Below are 21,700 nucleotides of genomic sequence, written 5' to 3'. Positions count from 1 at the left end.
GTTTGCTAAATGATCTCAAGTATTACATAAATGTAGGCAAAAAATAGATCAAAATTTTTTCTAATTGACCTTCCACATCTTTTTGGCTTAACCATTGCACACCAAGGTGTGATTGCTAGCATTTATTTAATGAACTATCTACTAAAAGATTAGTTCCAAGTGCCAATGTTAGGCCAAAACCTCAAATTTCTTTCATCTAATTCCTTGATAATTCACTTTGGCCTTTATCTCATGCTACTAACACAATTTAATAATAAATGTATATTCTGTTGTATTGTTAATGAGTTTACATATGTATTTAGATCTTTCATATTGCTAGTGATTTGATTGTTAATATTCAACTAGTAAAAATTTATCAAATATAATTATGTACACAATTTGACATAAACAGATCATAAGGCTAGAATATAGGTTTTTTTTATGTTGCACGTCACAAAAACAAGGCAAGATGAATCATGTGAGTTGAAATATAAACCCAAAGAGCAGCAAAGGAGATATTTCGACATTGTTTGTTGTACACAAGGAATAATATATTGTGATATTCAAGAACAAAACCAAATTAATAAATTTGCCTCTCATAAAATAAAAATACACGATTATTTTATTTGTAATATCGAGTTAGAAATTTTGATAAATGATAAATGAACAAATGGCATAATTGAGTTGTGCACAATATGGTTTATTTCCCCCTCCTCTTAATATTCTTCTTGGTAAGAGACTTGGTATTGCAGGAAGAGCCCTGAATATGATAATATGGGTTAGCAAATGTTTGAGACAATTCTCGTCTAATAAACCACCAAAAGATTGAAATGTCTTACATGTTCAGGGGCTGGTTCTGAAGTGCGTTGCATGACGAACACTTCCACGCGTATACCCTATGAAGAAAACCAATATTTGGCATTGCTCAAACATATTTTATTTAAAATTATATGTATTCCTACAAATAATTTTTACAATCAACATATCTGTAAATTGCTTTTCCATGATGATAGGCATCTTGAAATACCCATTTTAATATAGAAAGAGCACAATATTTGAAAACTAGCTCACTCAAATAATAGTGCTGAATGGCATCTAAGAATTGAATTAATTTATGTCCTAAAAGGACGGTGCGCACAATGAATGTATAATAGCAAAAATAAAGTAACTACAGCCTATGACGAACACAAGCAGAAACTTCAGTCCCTATAAATTCATTATAATTAGGTATGATCATTTGGTAATAGATGGCCGCTTAAAAAAAAACCTTGCCATCTTTACAAAGATGGAACTTCTCACCTTTGTCAAGTAAAAGAACAATACCATAATTGAACCGACCTTTAATATCTATTTTCTATTTAAATGCTTTACTATCCCCGCATCTCTCAAATATTTAGTCTAATATCACACGAACTACGAAGTATTCTAAAGGATTTAATGAACTTTCCTAATGTCATCCTGCATTACGTGTTCATTCTAGATGATAAGATGCCAGTGATATTACTAAGCTCTAACTGCTGAGGATAATTATTCGTGCTACAGAAAAACTACTTTCGGAAAGGTCATAACATTTTTTAACAAAATTTAGTACACCTTCCAAGACATACAATTCTGTATATGGCTGCTCTAAAGATTTTCTGCTTTGAAACGGCTCCATTAATGCATACAAACTTAAAAATTAGTTTCATGGCATGAAAAAACTGAAATGGTTGATCATAACACTAATTATTTCCTAAGATCACTCAATTGTAACAACAAAACTCAATGCTTATGGTGCCAAAAAAGTAAATACAAGCTGCATTTCCCTTTTGAGATAAAAGGTAGATGCAAAAAGAGAAGCAATGTTTCATTATTGAGATTTTTTTTTGGGTACAATGTCCTCTATCATTTCATAAGTTAGGGGCATGCCTTTGCCTACCTTTACATATTCTAGTTTGTCATGCGTCCCATTGAGTATTATTTCGTAACTACTATAAAACCTCTGTGAAAATATAACTTTACATAGCAAAAACTTAGACCATTATGGAGCCCTAGATTATTCAAATCTCCAATCTTTAGCCTTCACTATAAGATCTGGATTTCAAGCCAGCTTCTGAAGCTCCATGAAGCTGGATCCAATTAATTTATCATCTGTATGCACTGTAGAGGTAAATTCTTATTCTTTTCTTTAAGGCACCCAGGCAACCCTACAAGTTGATAATATAACATCAAGCTGCTATCGAATCCATAAAGGTACAATCATGCTATCAGCTAGAAAACCATTAATGTCAAGTCAACCAACCAAAGCCACTAAAACTTGTTGAACTCTACTTATTCACTTTGAGCACTCCCATTATTTGTAGATACATATAAAAAATTGTTAAAATAACTGGTGGCTACCTTTTTATTTCTGTCAGTATGTTGGACTCGAAGTGTGCACTAGTAAGGGCAATCTTGAAATTCAAGCATCACTCAAGAATCATTTGCTGGCAATAGATGACCATCAAATTTAAAGCCTAACCACCCCATCACCCACATTTGGTGTCATTTTTAATCTGCCTAAATCATTTTCCCTCGGTAGAACATTTAACCTTTGGTCCTAACTCCTAAGGCAGTCGATTTTGAGGGGGCATAATTTTAACCCTTTGCCCCTAAGAGAACAGGGACACGAAGGAGGATTTGTGTTGTAAAGCGTGATCGCCCCATCACCCACATCTAGAGTCATTTTTAATATGCCTAAATCAATTTCCCTAGGTAGAACATTTAACCTTTGGTCTTAACTCCTAAGGCCGTCGGTTTTGAGGGGGCATCATTTTAAGACTTTGTTCCTAAGAGAACAGGGACACAGGAGGATTTGTGTTTCAAAGCCTGACCGCCCCATCACCCACCTTTGGTGTCATTTTTAATATGACTCAATCATTTTCCCTAGGTAGACATTTAACCTTTGGTCTTAACTCCTCAGGCAGTTGGTTTTGACGGGGCATCATTTCGACCCTTTTGTTCCTAAGAGAATAGGGACACAAAGGAGGATTTGAGTTGAATATTATAGTCAACTGTTAAAGAAACTTTGGCTCCAGCGCCAAAGTTATCTTCGTTTCATCATTTAGGATTTGGGGCCTTGGCCTGCTTGGCATATCAAACTTTCAAGTGTTTCAATCATAGAACATACACCTAAGTTACCAGGTGTGGTACTGGGAGCCCGGGTGCTGGTCCGGGTTCGAGTTGGGTCCAGGTCTGGTCTTGGTGTGGCCATGGGTTCACTACTGGTTCGGCCCAGCCGGCTCTAATAAAATTGATATTTAAAAAAAAAACTTACACTACAAAGTTTATCTAAATTTGTTTATATATATATATATATATATATATATATATATATATATATTGCTGTACCTGTACCTATACCAAGGAAAAAATTGTTGTACCATCATACCTGCACCCATACCCAAATCGACAACTTAGGCATACTCTGTAATGTCCCATTTTAGGAATAATGCAATATAACCACAAAATGCAATGCTCTGATACCACTTGTAATGTCCCCTTATTATTTATGAAGTAAGAACATTTAACTCATAAGAATCAATTGCAAGAGACTCCTTTCATCGATTTCACTATTCATACTTAAAAATAAAGATAATCAATGCAAGAATGATTTGATATAGTATATACAATGATTTTCACTTATAATATGATGATATGAAGTCAATATCAATGCTATCTCTGATTTAGCAATTTGGTGTATGCAAAATCATCTAGATCAATAGATATATGTATATGCACTAAGTGCAATGCAACCAATGGATTACCTCTGCTCTTACTAAAATATTGAATGATGTTTATGCAAGATGATCTTTATTGTCTCACAGAATTTACTATTGCTGATAGCGATGTAATGTGCTTTCCTGATATACCAATATGAATTTTTAATGTTTTTGCAGATACTCTTGCTGTGTCTGATCTTGGCCCTTAAACTTATTCAATTACTCTCCAAATATCGCTTAGAATTATATGATGGTCTGCTGTTCCTTATGTCTATGAATATGCAGAGGTATATGATGATATCACTTACTGTGATATGTTGCTGTCTCTGATCTGAAATTATATGCTTGCAACAATAGTTAACGGTGATGTTTCAGATATGACAGTATAAGCTTGCAACAATGGTGGTGCTCTCTAATTTAGATCTTGTTCTATATGCAACCGATTATTGAAACTTGGTCAAATGCTCAACTAGAGTGATCCAATGAGGATGAGAATAAGAAATAGAACTGATCCAATGATGATTTTTGAAATGAATATTGATCCTCTTATATACTTATAATATAGAATGGTTGCATCTCTTGTTTTGGAATGGACACATCCTTACCTTTTGTTTAATGATTAAACAATCTTCTAGCAATTGTACTTCTCCCTTTAACTAATCACTGCCTAATGATTCCCTTTCTTTAATCGCTGACTACAATCGTTTCTTTGATGGGAATTGACACTCTTTTGATTTGAAATTGCTGCTGCTCTTCATTCTCTCTTGACATCGGTTAGCATGATAATTACGTGCTTTATAAATTATGTTCTTTCCAAAACTTCTTACATATGGTGCGGAATACCATGAAGCCATCTTTTTTATTACAGTGAAATGTATTTCTTATATAATGGATAGGGTCTCTTAAGAGACATTGCCCCTTTTTACATTGCTTGTTCAATACAATTTTGCTGCCTTCAAACTGATTGATAGCTTATTTTTAGGTACCTAAGATCGATCCTTATAACAGTTCTGCTCCTTTACAATAACTATGGCACTTTCACTGTTTTTTCAGGATATGCTATGTATCCATTTTATGATCAATGGATGGTTTTTGTTCTAATCTAAAACATTGCTGCTTGTGTTGATTGGGACATCACATACTAATTAACTTTCACCTTTTCATCTTGCATAAGTACACATCACAAGAGACTTAGACACATATTTTGTGGTGGATGTTATCACAAAAGCTTGCACCCTTGCTGAGCTATCAACTCAGCAACCTTGTGAAACATGGAAACAACCTCGAAGTGTGGGACCTTGCGCAAGGGGGTTGAATCTCCAGAGAAGGCCGACTTCCTTTTCAATCCAGGTGCAAGTGTTGAACCAACTCAACACTTCAAAACTAACTCCCAAGCTTATCCTAACAAATTGCAGAGGTAAAGGGAAGAGAGAAATGCTTAAAACAAAAGGAGGTGATGCACCAAGCAGGGTTTGTTTCTCTCCCTACCCAAAATGACACAAAGAATTAACTGAAACACCCAGGAGATGCACAAACTTCAGTTGTATGAGTGATCCCAATGCATGTATGAAGGTTAGAATCCATTGAATGCCAAGAGGGGAGAAGGTTTCCCACAAGTCACACTTAGAAATAAATTTAACACAGCATATATGAGAGAAGAACCACAAAACTTACACCTATGATGAAGGTAAGGAAACATACACAACATACATAAGTTGAAAGAAGGCAAGAATGGTGATTTTAATTAATTATAAGGCCAATGGCCAAACTTATAGTTGCATAAATGCAAGATAAATACAAGAGAAGTGGGAGAGCATGGAATAGCTCAAGCTAGCAAGGAGAGAACCCTTTACAATGAGGCTTAACAACCTTTATATAGAAAAATGGTTACGAGAGTGATCATGACCCCTGTATGTCAGTTTGGGAGTGCTGGGAAGTGCATGCACTTGACTTCTGTGCATGCAAGCAACCTAGCCATACCCTCAAAAGGCAACCCTGAGAAGGGTTGATTGACTGACCTTCCAAAGTCAGAGTATGCAGACATGAGATAAGTCACCACAACAAGCATGGCCTCGTACCTCTCCTGATGGAGATCCTGCCAAAAACATTAAATGCACCCTTGTGCCTCCATAAAAGAAGGTGCATAAGTCACAAAAGTTGTCGGAGCATTTAAAGCTTTGAGTATTGATCACACCATCCAAAAGTGTCGCCAGTCGGAAAGAAGTTTGGGGACTTCCGAAACTCGGGTTCCCGAAGTGGGGATGACAAGGAAAGAACTTCGCAACCTCGGGGTTCCGGGAAGGAGAAAAGAGAGCAGAAGGGAACCTCGGGGTTCTGAGGAACTAAAAAAAAAAGCTAAGGAAGGAACTTTGGAACCTCGGGGTTCCAGAGGAACTACTGAACCTTGGGGTTCCGAAGTTCTAGAGAAAGAAAAGAAGGGCAAAGAGTGAATTTTGGAACATCGGGGTTCCAGAGAAAGAAAGGAAGAAGAGAAAGGAACCTCGTAACCTCGGGGTTCTGGAGTTTTGGGAAAAGAAAGGAGAGGCAGCAAAGGGAGGGAACTTCGGAACCCGGTTCCTGAGTTCCGGAGAAGAAAAAATAGAGAAGGCAAAGAGAAGGAACTTTGGAACCTCGGGGTTCCGGGGAAGGAAGAAAAGGCCAAGGGAGGAACTTTGTCTAGGCAAGGCAACACCTCATACTTCATGATTCTTCTTCTTTTCTCCTTGATCAACTGGGGCAGCACTGGTCCATGGATCGTATCTTTGGTTGGTTCTTACTGATGGACCAAGGGTGTCATAACATGACAACATTTTTGGCGATTTCTGCGGGATGTTTGCCTGCTAAGCATGAAGTCCAAAACCCTTGAGCATCCATTGGGCATTGAGTCATTGAAAGACCCAAAACATGTGTGCACCGTCACTTGGAGGAAAACTAGAAACTAGAGCGCACACCCTCTTAAGGAGAATGCGGCAGGTGCACAAGCACTTATGAAAGCAAAACAACTTCAAGTCTAATATTTACATAGTCATCAACACCCTCTTCAGAAGCAGGGCATGAGATGAATCCCATTCACTGGGATTGGAAGAACTTCGCCTTCAAGCCTGGAGAGATGAAATGCATTGGCCTCCTTGCAACTAGTGATGAAATATGGACCACTCCAGATAGCATCAAATTTGGACTGTCGCCCAACTTTGGCTCTGTTTGCATCCCACTTGAGAACTAGATCTCCCTCTTTGAAAACCCTATTAGTAGCCTTTTTGTCAAAAACCTTCTTGACCTGCTCTTGATGAGTCTCAAGTGTATGCATAGCCTGACTTCTAACCTCCTCCAGCTCCATCAGCTTAGCTAGCCTTACTGTCATGGCATCATTCTCTGTCAATTCCAGCTGATGTGCTAGTTAAAGAGAGGGTAACTCCAGGGAAGTTGGGAGTCTTGCTTCCTTCCCATATACTAGCATGAAAGGGGACTTACCAATCGCCCTCTTGGGTGTGATCTTGTCAGCCCATAAGACTGTCCTCAACTTAGTATGCCATGCCTTCTGATTGTCTTCAATTGTCCTTTTAATTATCCTGATGAGGTTCTTGTTGGAAGATTCAGCTAAGCCATTACCCTGAGGGTAATAGTTGGATGACGTTTTCAAGTATATACCACGCTTGACTACCCAAGAACTGATTTGGGTTCTTTTGATGTGTATTTTGTACACGACCAAACACAGAATAAAATACCTAAAGGTACCTTATCCTCTCTTGAATAAAGCTCTCGAATGCTGAAGATATTGCAGAAGGATCAATCGGAGAAGCTTCAAGGTTCCTGTTATGTAGGATCTCTACTCGTGGATAAGCTCTTTGTGGTATGATGTGATTTTGCTGGAATCGCAAGGGGACTTACACTCGATGACCTGAACGTTTGATTTGCTGGAATCACAAGATTTCACTGGCCTAGATTTTGAAAAAAAAAAGAAAAAGGATGAGGGCGAGGAAAGGATCTAATTCTGACACTAAGAATGTAGGAGCAATGAATAACCTTTGGTGAAATTCTAACTAAGTCTTGTTTTGACATCCCAGGACCATCTCCACAAGGTTAGTGCGATCTTCGGAGGAAAGCTTTATGATGTTCAGATCATCGCTATAAGCATAGACACCATCAGGTTGATGCATATCAGTGAAGAAGTGACAATTGAAGTTAAGCTTAAGTTGAATGATTCCAGTTGACTACACAAGGCAAGTCTGCAATCAACAAACTGCTAGTAGTATGGATATACAAATTTCACCATCAATCAAACACATTTCTTCCACTCATCTAATAACATGAAATCAAATCTGAGAAGTATAAAGACCATGCAAATTGTTGAATCGACCCATAGATTTCACCATTTCTTCAATGAAGTTTTACAAGTCTTTTACAACATCTTGACAACAATCTTTGCCTTCTCTTGCTATTCTACTCTAATTGCTATTCTATCAACTGCCTGTTCACTATTAGCTAACTATTCACCTACTATCAACTATTGACTCCCTATTAGCCTTTACAAATGAGGAGCCAGGGCTTATATAGTGCCCTCAATACAATTCAATGGCTCAGATCAACTTGAGATAAATGGCCGAGATTTTACAATGAAAACCCTAATTAGGGTTTTTTTACAACTCAATTCTGGCCAATGAAATAATTGCATTATTTGGACACATGTCTTCTCTGGAATATTCGACCAATGGATAACCGAGGTAGGTACATCGAAGTTTGTGCCATCTCCAATGAGTCAGGTACATTGAATCTGGACACGCTGAGATGGACCAATCCGACTGGAGGAGTGATGACTGGGATGCCACCTTGTCTGACACTTGCAACTTGGTAGATATTCAATTTGATGGTGCTGAGAAGCTAACTTTAGTTAACTCTTCTGAAACTGTCTGCTTCTCCAACGGATCCTTGCTTTAACCTCCTTTGTCTTCAATGTGCAGGATGGATGGTGTACCTTTCCTTGGAATGCTGGACTGGAAGATGTCGTCCTTGATGATGCTAGACTAGAGAAGGTCGTCCCTGATGATGCTGGACTGGAGAAGGTCGTCCTTGTCTTGGCTTGATCTTCTTTCATCTGCAAAAACAAATCAAAAGATGATTAAGGACATAATAAATTCATTTCAACATAGTATTTTACACCATAAGTCATCAACAAAAGATATTAAATGGAGCTTGCTCAAGATTTCCCAGGACAAGCCCTATAAGAATTTCGCCCTGGACCCTCTGGAAGGGTCAGGAGCGAAATTAGCATTCCTGGCCAACTTAGACCTCTTTTCAACGTTACCTCACAACCAGCTCCTCACCTGGCCCAAACAAGGTGAAAAATAGTAGTTTCAAAAGATTTCGCCCTGGACCCTCTAAAAGGGTCAGGAGCGAATTTTGCATTTTTGGACAAATTCCATCATGTCTCTACTCCAAAATGTCTTCCAAGGCAAGCATACGCTATCCTTGTCCTCACCAAAGGCTAGGAATCTACAACCTGACCTTCCTCATGGGCAAACTAGGTGATTTTGGGAATTTCGCTTTGGACCCTTTGGAAGGGTCGGGAGCGAATTTTTTGTTTGTAGCTCACTTCTCCATCATTTCAACTTCAAATCACTTCACAAGGCAAGGAAACACTTCTCTTCTCTCATCCAACTCCAGTTTGACTTAATTTTGCAAGGAGAAAAAGGTGATTGAAGAATTTTCGCCCTGGACCCTTTGGAAGGGTCAGGAGCAAATTTCTTCCTTTAGCCCAAAATCATCATTTTTGGAGACAACAATCAACTCAAGGGCATCTTTCACCTTGGCCTAGGCATGGATTAGCATAAATTTGAAAGGAATATGTACATTTTAGGATTTTCGCTCTGGACCCTTTGGAAGGGTCAGGAGCGAAAATCTTGTTTTAGGGTTATTTCCTCATCCTTTCAACTTCAAATCACCTCCAAGACTTAGAACACCTTGCCTTACTCCTCTCTAGGCCATAAAAATCAAAATTTTACCTTGCCTTGCAAAGAAAATAGGTGGAATTGGGATTTTCGCTCTGGAACCTTTGGAAGGGTCAGGAGCGAAAATCACTTTTTGGCTCAATTCCTTCAAGTTTGATAATCATTGCTAAGTCAAAGTCATTCCTGAGGACCTCTCCCATCAAAACTCACCCTAGTCAACACTTGGCTTGGCACAAAATTGGGAAAAAAGGTGATTTAGAGAAAATTCGCTCTGGACCCTCTGGAAGGGTCAGGAGCGAAAATCACTTTTTAGGCTTATTCCTCCATCATTTCAAGTTGCATTCACCTCAAAAGGCTAGAAAACACTTCTCTCACGTCCAACCCAAGTTTGACTTGATTTTGCAAGGGAAAATAGGTGTTTGAAGAATTTTCGCCCTAGACCCTTTGGAAGGGTCGGGAGTGATTTTCATCATTTGGCTCAATTCCTTCAAACTTGATAATTATTGACCATTCAAGGACATGCCTAAAGACACCTCTAATCTTGACCCACACTAGATTTGGCATAAATTTGAGGGAAAAGATAGGTTTTGAGAAAATTCGCTCTGGACCCTTTGGAACATCTCATTCTTGACCAAAAATCATCATTCTTTCAACTTGAAACTTCATTGCAAGGTAAAATCTCATCTCTCTTCGCCCTAGGAACAAGGTTTTAAGCCTAAGAAAGGTCAAAAAGTAGGCTTGTAAGGAATTTCGCCCTGGACCCTTTGGAAGGGTCAGGAGCGATTTTCCTTTCTTGGCTAAAATCCTTCAGTTTCATAGCTACCAAACACTCTTAAAGGCAAGATCATGTTCATTCTCCTTCTCATCATGCCTTGGACATCAAATTTTAGTCAAATAAGGAAGGAAATGCATCTTAGAGAGATTTTCGCTCTAGACCCTTTGGAAGGGTTAGGAGCGAAAATCAAGATTTTGGGCTAAATTCTTCATTTCTCCAATTCAAAACAACCTCAAGAGGCAAAGACAAGCTACTTCACTTCCATCCACGCCATAAAAAACCAAGGACTTGACCTCCTTCAATGCAAAAATAAGAATTTTTAGGAATTTCGCTCTGGACCCTTTGGAAGGGTCAGGAGTGAAATTCATCTTTTGGTCCAAAATCCTTCACATTTCAATGCTTCCAAACATTTCCAAAGGATTCAAGATGTCCATCCTTCCTTTCAAGATACCCTGAAAATCAAAATTTAGTCAATCTTAGGAGGAAATGAGCTTTAAGAGGATTTTCGCTCTGGACCCTTTGGAAGGGTCAGGAGCGAAAATCTCATTCTAGGCTAGATTACTCACTTTCCAAACTTCAAACCACTTCAAGAAGCAAACTTAGATCATTTTCCACCCGAGGAAGAAGGTTTCAAGGTCAAACAAGGTAACAAATGGGGTTTATGATGAATTTCGCTCTGGACCCTTTGGAAGGGTCAAGAGCGAAATTCTCCTTTAGGCCAAAATCTTGCTCTTCAAAAATCCACCAACTCCATCTCAAGGCAAGATCAAACCAATTCATCTTCAAACATGCCCTAGAAACCAGCACTTAGACAAAATTGGGAAGGAAATGTGGGCTACAAAGATTTTCGCTCTGGACCCTTTGGAAGGGTCAGGAGCCAAAATCATGATTTGGGCTTGACTCTTGACCTTTTCAACTCCAATTCTCTTTGAGAGGCAAACATAGATCCTTCTTCACACATCTCCATCAAGATCCTAACTTTAGCCAAGGGAAAAATGAGAGTTTTCAAGAATTTCGCTCTGGACCCTCTGGAAGGGTCAGGAGCGAAATTCACATTTTTGACCAAAATCCTTCATCTCATCCACCCATCAATCACTCCCTAGGGCTAGAACGTATCAAATTGCCCTTACTATGCCTAAGGAAGCTATGGTCCTGGCCTTGACAAGTGAAAATTTGATGTTTATGGGGATTTTCGCTCTGGACCCTTTGGAAGGGTCAGGAGCGAAAATCCCACTCTTGGCTAGCTTCTCACTTATGTTCACTTCATTCTCCACCAAACTTGATCAAATCAACTTCCTTCTTTCACTATCAAGATATTCCATCACTCAACTGGGTCCAGGCAAGGTCAGACTAGGTTTTAAGGCCAAAGGAAGGCAAAAAGGGAGGATTTCGCTCTGGACCCTTTGGAAGGGTCAGGAGCGAAATCCTCATTTGAGGCTAGCTTTCATCATCTTGAGGTCCAAAAATTCCTCTTCAAGGCAAATATGTATCAAAACCTACCAAACCATGCCTTAGAAGTTCCTAACTTGGTCAAGCTAAGAAGCAAAATAGAGGAAATATGGATTTCGCTCTGGACCCTTTGGAAGGGTCAGGAGCGAAATTTACATTCTTGGCTCGATTCACCCTCAAACTGGCTTGACTTTGTTCTAGGCTAGATCCTTGATTCATTCCTTCCTTGTCTTAGCCAAATTTGCTCAACCACTCACTGACTTCCTCGAACTCAAACTGGACACCACCAGCAAAACCAAGCTTAAAGAAGACCTGGAAAGAAACCCATCTACTGACTCATCTTAGCTCGAGTAGAGCCTGCTATCCATTGATCCCTCTGGCAACACTCATCATGCAAAGGCTAACACGCAAAACCCTAAAAGACCTAGAAAGCAAACCCCAGAAAGCAAAAAAGTAGGGGTTCCCATTTGCAATGGGGTGATGTGTGAGTACGTCACAACAGGTTCCAACAAATGCCTTGCCATTGTCTGATATGATGGTGGAGGGGACACCGAATCCTGTCACAATTCCAACACTGAGGTCTCAGTGGCATCCCTCAATGCAACTCCCTCTGTCCACCTCGTGAAGTAATCTGTTGCGGCCAAGATCCACTTATGGCCAGCACTAGAAGGTGGGTTTATTAGGCCAATGAAGTCTAAACCCCATTGGGCAAACGGTTGGTCTGCTTGGATGGGATGAACAAGTAGGGCAGCTAGTCTTTTCTTCCCAGAGAAGAGAGCACATTTCTTGCAATTCTTACCCATCTATGTGAGTCACTGAATAAGGATGGCCATTAATAACCAGCCCTCATTATTTTGATAGCCGTAGTCCTTGCAAAAGTGGCCCCCTGAAGAGCCATCATGAAATTCCTCTAACAATCTGCTGACTTGGTTTTGCTCGATACATCTTAAAAAGACTCCATTGGAGTCTTTTCGAAAAAGAGTGCCATTCACTAAGACATAGGGAATGGACTGCAACCTTAAATGCCTTCTTTTGGTCCAGTCCAGACCTTGGGGATATCTACCCTCCACCAAGAAGGTGGTCATGTCACTTACCCAACTGAATTGAGTGTTGTTATCAGTTGGTTGATCCTCTTCTAACACAAGGGCGACCTCTGAAGTAGTCTCTAAAGATGAGACAAGCTGTTCACATAGGCCCCTGCCTCTTACAAGCTCGGTGATCTTGATGTTGATGTCATACTCTATGACCTTGGTTATCCACCCAACCCTCTTCTCACTGATGTCCTTGTTTAGAAGGAAATCCTTGACACTTGCATGTGGCACTAAGAGCTGAATCCTATTGTTAGACAACATGTGTCTGAACCTTTTTAATGCCCTTCAACAATGAGGACTTGCTTCTCTACATAGCTATGCTTAAGCTCATAGTCCTTTAGCCCCTCACTAAAGAAAACAATAGGTTGCTCCAAATTATCATCGTTCAACTCTGTTAGGACAATTGAGATGCTGGATTCTCCTCCGAAGGTACAGAGGATAAAATCCCTTTCACAATTAGGATTGACAAGGGTAGGGGCCTGAGCAATTGTTTTGATCTCTTCAAAACTGGCCCTTCCCTCCTTGGTACAACTGAAAGCCAAGTTTACTTCAACATGGAAGTGAGGGGTTTTACCATGGTGGCAAGGTTGGGAATGAACCTCCTCACAAAGTTGATCCTACCAAGGAAACTTTACAATCTTTTCTTGTGATTGGGGAGTGGAAGAGAAAGAATAGCCTCCACTCCCTTTGGATCAATAGTCAAACCCTCCTTGGATACGATGTGTCCTAGCAATCTTCCTTGATCAATAGTGAATACACACTTGCTAGGGTTCAAGGACACACCATACTCCCTGCATTTCATGAACACCTGCTCAAGATGACCAAGATGGTCAGTTGCATGTTTCGAATAAACAGTTATGTCATCAAGGTATACAAGCAAAAAATTTGCTAAGACCCCCTTGAAAGCCATGTCCATTGCTCTTTGAAATGTGGCACCTGCATTGGTTAGCCCAAAGGGCATTTTACAATAAGCATAGGTACCCCACTTGGTAGTAAATGTAGTCTTGCATTGGTCTGATTCTTGGACCAAGATCTGATTGTAGCCTGAATACCTATCCCAGAATGAAAATCTTTCTGAGCCACTGACCTTTTGGAGAATCTGCTCCATAGAGGGAAGGGGATAGTGATCCTTAAGGGAGGCTCTATTGAGGTCCCTAAAGTCTACACATAGTCTGATTTCCCCATTCTTCTTTCTTACAGGGACAAGATTGGCCACCCAGGAGGAGTGCTTGATAGGGAAAATGATATTGGCTTCTATGAGCTTGGTCAACTCCTTCCTCATTAGTGGCTCAATCTTGGGGTTTATATTGGCCTTTGCTTTTGTCTAACTGGCTTTGCATCCGAGTTTAACTCTATAGTATGCTGGGCTAAGCTAGGGTCAAAACCCTTCCAGTCTTCATAGGTCCAAGCAACTATGTCATCATATTTTTGGCAAAGTTCAACAAAGTCCTCTTGCTCGGTTGAGGAACACACCTTGCCCAAGTTTAAGGACCTACCCTCGACGACAACAACTGGCTTGTAATCACTCCTCTTTGCAACCAAGTTCATCTTCTTCTTCAACTGATCATCCGAGTTGAAAATGCCTTCCAAGGTAACTAGACCTTTAGGCAACTTGTTGGAGTTGAGCTGCATGATTTGATCTCCATACTGGTCTTGCAGCTTACATTGATATTTAGCAGAAAATTCTGCTGCATATTGCAAGAAGTTGACGATCTTTTGATTGTTTTCGAACACTTGCCAATTTAACTGATTGTCTGGGACAACAGGCCTCACAACAAGCCTGATGTGTTGCTCCTTCTCACTTGCAACATGTATTGGTACGTCAAATTGAGCACCAACCGCTGCAAGCCTATCAACATGCTTGTTCTGACTTCTAGGGATACTCTGAATGTTGAAGGCTTCGAATCCTTCAATCAAATCCCAAACCCTGTGTTTGTATGATTTGAGCAGGTTGTTCTTTGTTATGTTTTGAGCTTGGATGTGATTAACAACCAACTCACTATCTCCAAATACTTGCAAAGATTTGATCTTTCTGCTTTGTGCAAGTTGGAGGCCTTGGATCAAGGCTTCATACTTAGCGACATTGTTGGTGCAACCAAATTGAGGCCTAAAAGAGAAGAAATATTTCTCTTGCTTAGGAGAAACAAGTATCACGCCAACACCTGCACCGTTCTTGTTTCTTGAACCATCTAAAAACATGCTCCATAACCCCTCTAAGTCTCCTTGTGTCTTGATGAGGTTAGGGATAGGAGTATCCTCTTCATGGATACAATAGGTGCCAAGCCTAGTCTCTTCAGTCTTAGCTAATGGATCAAACTGAAAAGCATTGGCCCATTTGTCCAGCAAGCAATTAGGAACCTCTTGCAAAAGAGTGGCAGGCTCAATGTGGTTTTGGGCAATGGGCTGTGCCCTTATGGTAACCTTGGTACCATACCTTGTTCGAAATAGCATGTGGGACCAATCAGAAGACAGGTACCCACCTATCTTGGCAGTGAAGTCTCTAGACAGGCAGATGGCAAAGAAGGCAAGGAGGTCGATGATTGATATGTCTTGCAAGACAGTGCAACCCGGGAATGAATGCAAGGTTAACTTCAAATTTTTACCACCCCAATTGTCTTAATAGAAGTGCCATCCAATTGGACAATCCCTTTGGTCACAGGTTCGTATTCTATGCCAAGAAGATCAACTACCTTCTTACGCATGACTGAGCTACTAGCTCTTGAGTCTCTCATGCAGTTGTGAACTAAGTTATCTCCTATGATCTAAGTCACTGGGTTCGCTGAACTTCAACCATGAAGTTCGAAATTCGGCGAACTCCAAAACGTCTTTAAAAATTCGTTCAAATACGCCTTAGATTCATATGACTGAAGGGCTTAGTTTTTTTCTTTCCTGTCTTTGTCAATAACAAAACCCTAAGTGTGGAGCAGGTTGAGCTTTGAAACATCACTCCAAGGAAAGTCGACGCGTTACGGTTTTTTCCGTCTATCCCTTACGGTTGTTTTTGTCTATTCTCTGTGCCACAGTCTTTCGATTATTTCCTTCACACCATGGTTTTTTCCATACTATCCTCCATGAATTTCGCAAGTTCTTTCCGTCTCTGCTGCGTGAAACTCCTATAGATTGTGCTCGTGTGCTCCTTCCTCTATCGGGTTGGCCCATTAGGGTTATCTACGAACGGGCCTTTTATTTTAAGTTTTGTTTTTCTTTTAACCTTTTGTTTTTTTCCAAATTATAAATTTAGTAGCTTTATATTTTACGATATTAACCCATGACATTCGTTTATTTATTTAATTTTTTATAATATATTTAAATTAGATTTTTAAATAGTAATATATTTATTATTTACCTTTAATATCATTTAGATTAAAATTTCAAACATATTAATATTCTAATATTTTAAATTTATTATAATTTATTCAAATTTAATATAACATTATTTATTTTTTAGTTTATTATTTATATATTTAAAAACTAAATTATTATTTATATTTTTTATAAAAAATGTATAAGGCGAATTTAATGTCAATTTTTTTTTCGAATTTTTTACCCTTGTCGAATTTCATCTGAATTTCATTGTTGCCGAACTTGAACTCGAGGTCGAACCTTGTGACTTAGCCTACGATTAAGGAGAGATAGAAGAGGGGAGGTTTGCTGATCTTACTTGAATCTTTCTTCTCCTTGGGTTGCACCAAACTAGTGGAGACTGCCTTTTTGCTGACTGCTACCTCATCACCTGAGTGATCGACGTCCTTTAGTGCCATGGGGATAGGAGCCAAGGTGGGTTGTTGAGTAGGAGCTTTTGGGAAGAGAGGCATTAGAGGCCTTGGAGCTATCTTCCCAACTCGAATCAAACAATTTTCTGCTCTTATAGCTATGTCATATGAACCCGGTAAAGAGGCTCCACCCATTGATTGGATCATAACAGCTATATCGATGTCGAGAGCTCTAAGATAATACAAGAAGGCATGATTTGGAGATGGCTTCACTAGAGCAGGAATTCTATTCCATGTCTTATGGAATCTGAAATTGAAATATCCGATGAACTCATGGGGTACCCTCTTGATCGTAGTCAACTACTCCACAAGTGATAAGTGATCACTTTTGTCTTCGAAATGGTTGCACAAACTCTCCCCCAATTCATCCCAATTGTGAATGGAGCTAGACGACAACCCTCTATATCACTACAAAGCTTTGCCTTTCAAAGATGTGGCTAAGAGTCTGACAGCAACATCAACCTAAATAATATTATGGACGGAGCAAATGTTTGCAATGTCTTGAATGTACTCAATGGACGTAGTAGTTGTTTCACCAGTGAAGTATGGTATACTCTTCAACGCAGCCACTGGTATGTCATTCCATTGAGTCAAAATAAGGGGACTCCCCCTATTGAAGGTAACAAAAACCTAATTTCTTGCCATGTGAAACAATGGTCTATTGATATGAGTGGTGGGAGCCCTTGATAGTAATGGTCTTGAAAATGGAGGGGTAGAATGAGACCTGGGAGATGGAGTGCTTACAACCCTGACCTCCCTAACTGGTGATAATGAAGGTCTACCTCTCCGCCTTCTAGAGCTTGAAGATGAGAGTTCTTCAAACTGGAAACTACCTCTAGAAGACGCCTTTGTATGAATTCTAGGCATGAAATCTGGAGCTGCAACAAGTCATGAGCAAGCAATGGACCTGTTGAGCAGAGACCTCGGTTCTGAGGTTTAGCACTTCGAAACCTGGGGGTTCCGAACCTCCGGAGTAGTCGACTTTGGAACCTGGGGGTTCTGCAATTGTGAACTCCGTATGAACAAGAACTAGACTTTGAGCAGAGTCGCCAAGTGCTTGAAAGGTGATTGCCTCTAAAGGCTGAAACACTAAGAATTAGCATTGAATCCTTAGCATGTATGTCGAACTAAGTCCCACTAGGCGTGCCAAAAACTGTTATCACAAAAGCTTGCACCCTTGCTGAGCTATCAACTCAGCAACCTTGTGAAATATGGAAACAACCCCGAAGTGTGGGACCTTGCGCAAGGGGGTTGAATCTTTGGAAAAGGTCGGCTTCCTTCTCAATCCAGGTGCAGGTGTTGAACCAACTCAAGACTTCAAAGCTAACTCCTAGGCCTATCCTAACAAATTGTAGAGGTAAAGGGAAGAGATAAATGCTTAAAACAAAAGGAGGTGATGCACCAAGAAGAGATTGTTTCTCTCCCTACCTGAAATGACATAAAGAATTAACTGAAACAGCTAGGAGATGCACAAACCTCAGTTGTATGAGTGACCCCAATGCATGTATGAAGGTTAGAATCCACTGAATGTCAAGAGGGGAGAAGGTTTCCCACAAGTCACACTCAGAAATAAATTTAACACAACATATATGAGAGAAGAACCACAAAACATACACCTATAATGAAGGTAAGGAAACATACACAACATACATAAGTTGAAAGAAGGCAAGAATGGTGATTTCAATTAATTATAAGGCCAATGGCCAAACTTACAGTTGCATAAATGCAAGATAAATACAAGAAAAGTGGGAGAGCATGGAATAGCTCAAGCCAGCAAGGAGAGAACCCTTTACAATGAGGCTTAACGGCCTTTAAATAGAAAAATGGTTACAAGAGTGATCATGACCCTTGTATGGCAGTCTGAGAGTGCAGGCAAGTGCATGCACTTGACTTCTGTGCATGCAAGCAACCTAGCCATACTCTGAAAAAGGCAACCCTGAGAAGGGTGGATTGATTGACCTTCCAAAGTCAGAGTATGCAGACATGACATAAGTCACCACAACAAGCATGGCCCTGTACCTCTCCTAATGGAAATCCTGCCAAAAACATTAAATACACCCATGTGGCTCCACAAAAGTTGTCGAAGCATTTAAAGCTTTGAGTGTTGATCATGCCATCTGGAAGTGTCGCCAATCGGAAAGAAGTCCGGGGACTTTGGAAATTCGGGCTCCCGAAGTAGAGATGACAAGGAAAGAACTTCGAAACCTCGGGGTTCTGGGAAGGAGAAAAGAGAGCAGAAGAGAACCTCGGGGTTCCGAAGAATTAAAAAATAAAAGCTAAGGAAGGAACTTCGAAACCTTAGGGTTCCGAGAAGGAAGAAGGGAAACAAAGGAAAAGAACTACGGAACCTCGGGGGTCCGGAGAAAAAAAGGAACCTTGGAACCTCGGAGTTCCGAAGTTTTGGGAAAAGAAAGGAGAGGCAGCAAAGATAAGGAACTTCGGAACCTCGAGGTTCCGGAGAAGAAAAACAAGAGAAGGAACTTGCGGGGAAGGAATAAAAGGCCAAGGGAGGAACTTCCTCCGAGCAAGGCAACACCTTACACTTCATGATTCTTCTTCTTTTCTCTTTGATGAACTGGGGCAACGCTGGTCCATGGATCGTATCTTTGATCGGTTCTTACTAATGGACCAAGGGTGTCATAAAATGACAAGAGTGGTTATACTTCCTTTCTTAAAGATGTTGGAATTTAGTTGAGTTTTTGTCTTGGAACATAGCAAGAAAGCACTTTCATTAAAAGGATCCATGTAGTGATCCCAAATGAAACTATATGTGCTCATTTATTGTACAATAGTAAATATGCCTAAATCATTTTACCTAGGTAGAACATTTAACCTTTGGTCCTAACTCCAATGGTAGTCAGTTTTGAGGGGGCATCATCTTAACTCTTTGTCCCTAAGAGAACAAGGACACAAAGCACGATTGAAAGGAAAATAAGAGCAAAAAATGAAAAATAATCCAAAAGTTTGTTGATTGAAGTAATGTTACAAAGAATGAAAAGCAACTTGAGTTGAGCAATCACCAAATAGGAGAGGAGACATAAGCTTTTGAAAGGGGAAAAAGCAAAGAAAAAATCCCTTATGAATGGAAGGCAATAGCCTAAAAATACAAGAGAGAGAGAGAGCTGATATAGTGCTAAGAAGAGAGCAGAGATAAAAAAAACTTTGAAGTGAAAATTATCTCAAACTATACAAAAAGCCTGAATACTGAATAATAGAGGCAGCGAACAAAGGAAGCTCTCAACACCACTTATTTTAACAGAGGATCACATGTGAACAAATATATATCCTATCTCAGCTTGAAATTCTCTATCTTTATCAATTATCGCAATAAAATAAAAGTGAAATAAGCTACAACAGAAAACTTGAAAACTTTGATTTATAAATTAAACAAAGATTCTTTTATACAAAATATAGATTAAGATTGTTCTATGCAGAAAATAACAGTAAGATAAAGTATAGATATGAAATTGCAGAGAACATAGTTGCAAGAGAATACTAACAAAAAATTAGATTCAGAGTTAACAGAAATATATATTAAAAAAAAGTTTAAGATTGAAACTATTTGTTGATTAGATCTGCATGCAAAAGAAATCAATTGAACATAACTTGCTGTTAGAATGAAACCAAAAAATAACTTGTGATTGAGTTTTCTTTGAAATTTTGCAATCAATTGAACATAACTTGCTGTTAGAATGAAACCAAAAAATAACTTGTGATCAAGTTTTCTTCGAAAAAAAATTATGCATGCAAATCTAATGAATAGATTTAAACTAAACATTCTAGATCTGGAAATTGAAAATATAGTTAAAGATCCCTGCACAAAAAAAATAAAAAATAATAATAAATATTCAAGTGAAAATCTCTTCTCTTCTCTTAAAGAGTGCTTCCAAAGGTGAGCTCACAAGACAAGGTAACCTGCTCTGATACAATGAAAGGAAAATAAGAGCAAAAAATGAAAAATAATCCAAGAAGTTTGTTGATTGAAGCAATGTTACCAAGAATGAAGATCAACTTGAGTTGAGCAATCACCAAATAGGAGAGGAGACACAAGAGATTTTGAAAGGGGAAAAAGAAAAGAAAAAACCCCTTAAGAATTATGAATGGAAGGCAATAGCCTAAGAGAGAGAGAGAGAGAGAGAGAGCTTAAACAAGTAGCTTATTACAAATACTTGTGAAGAATGAGACGATAAGCATCTCTTAAATAGAGATGAGGAGAGGAATTACTTTGTAACGTCCAACTCTATGAACGCCACCATTCATAATGTGTGTGTGCAATGTGTCAAGATCCTCTTAAGGAGGAGACAACTAATATTCCTTAATAAAGGAAATAAAAGAAAATGAGTCATCCACACACGCGTGAGATGACTCAAAATGACAAAGGACATGTAGAGATTCCAAAGGAACCTCCTAACATAATAGTTAATACAAATAAATAATTAACCTTTACCAAGTAAAGATTAATATTCTAACAGTGTTGTAAAGCCTGACCACCCAATCACCCACATTTGCTGTCATTTTTAATATGCCTTAATCATTTTCCCTAGGTAGAACATTTAACGTTTGGTCCTAACTACTAAGACAGTCGGTTTTGAGGGGGCATCATTTTAACCCTTTTTCCCTAAGAGAACAACAACACAAAGGACGACTTGTGTTGAATCTTATAGTCAGCTCTAATTCATTTCATCATTTCGGATTTGGGGCCTTGGCTAGCTTGGCATATCAAGCTTTCAAGTGATTCAATCATAGAACATACTCATTAACTTTCACCTTTTCATCTTTTGCATAAGTACACATCACAAGAGACTTAGACACATATTATGTGGTGGTCATACGTCCTTGCTCAAAGATGCTGGAATTCATTTAAATTTTGCTCTTGGAACAAGGCAAGAAATCATTTTCCTTAAAAAGATTTAGGTATTGATCCCAAAAGAAACTATACATGCTAATT

The 21,700-nt window shown here is 39.2% G+C and overlaps 1 protein-coding gene across 4 annotated transcripts in view; it reads right to left on the bottom strand.

The window, feature by feature from the left end:
• Positions 1-470: 470 nt before the first annotated feature.
• Positions 471-21,700, bottom strand: part of LOC131073363 (uncharacterized) — a 160,658-nt gene continuing 139,428 nt past the window's right edge. For 3 of the 4 annotated variants that reach the window (XM_059213158.1, XM_059213157.1, XM_058009774.2), the window contains 2 exons: positions 819-875; positions 471-739 (listed from right to left, as the gene is read on the bottom strand). In XM_059213158.1, the coding sequence (XP_059069141.1) occupies positions 680-739; positions 819-875 (117 nt within the window). In that variant the 3' untranslated portion in view covers positions 471-679. Of the gene's footprint in view, positions 740-818; positions 876-1,915; positions 2,166-21,700 lie in introns of those variants that run through there. The other variant, XM_059213159.1, reaches the window with a different exon arrangement.

Source organism: Cryptomeria japonica, chromosome 10 (assembly GCF_030272615.1).
Source record: "Cryptomeria japonica chromosome 10, Sugi_1.0, whole genome shotgun sequence".
NCBI classification, from domain to species: Eukaryota; Viridiplantae; Streptophyta; class Pinopsida; order Cupressales; family Cupressaceae; genus Cryptomeria; species Cryptomeria japonica.
This window is presented reverse-complemented; position numbering and strand designations above follow the sequence as displayed.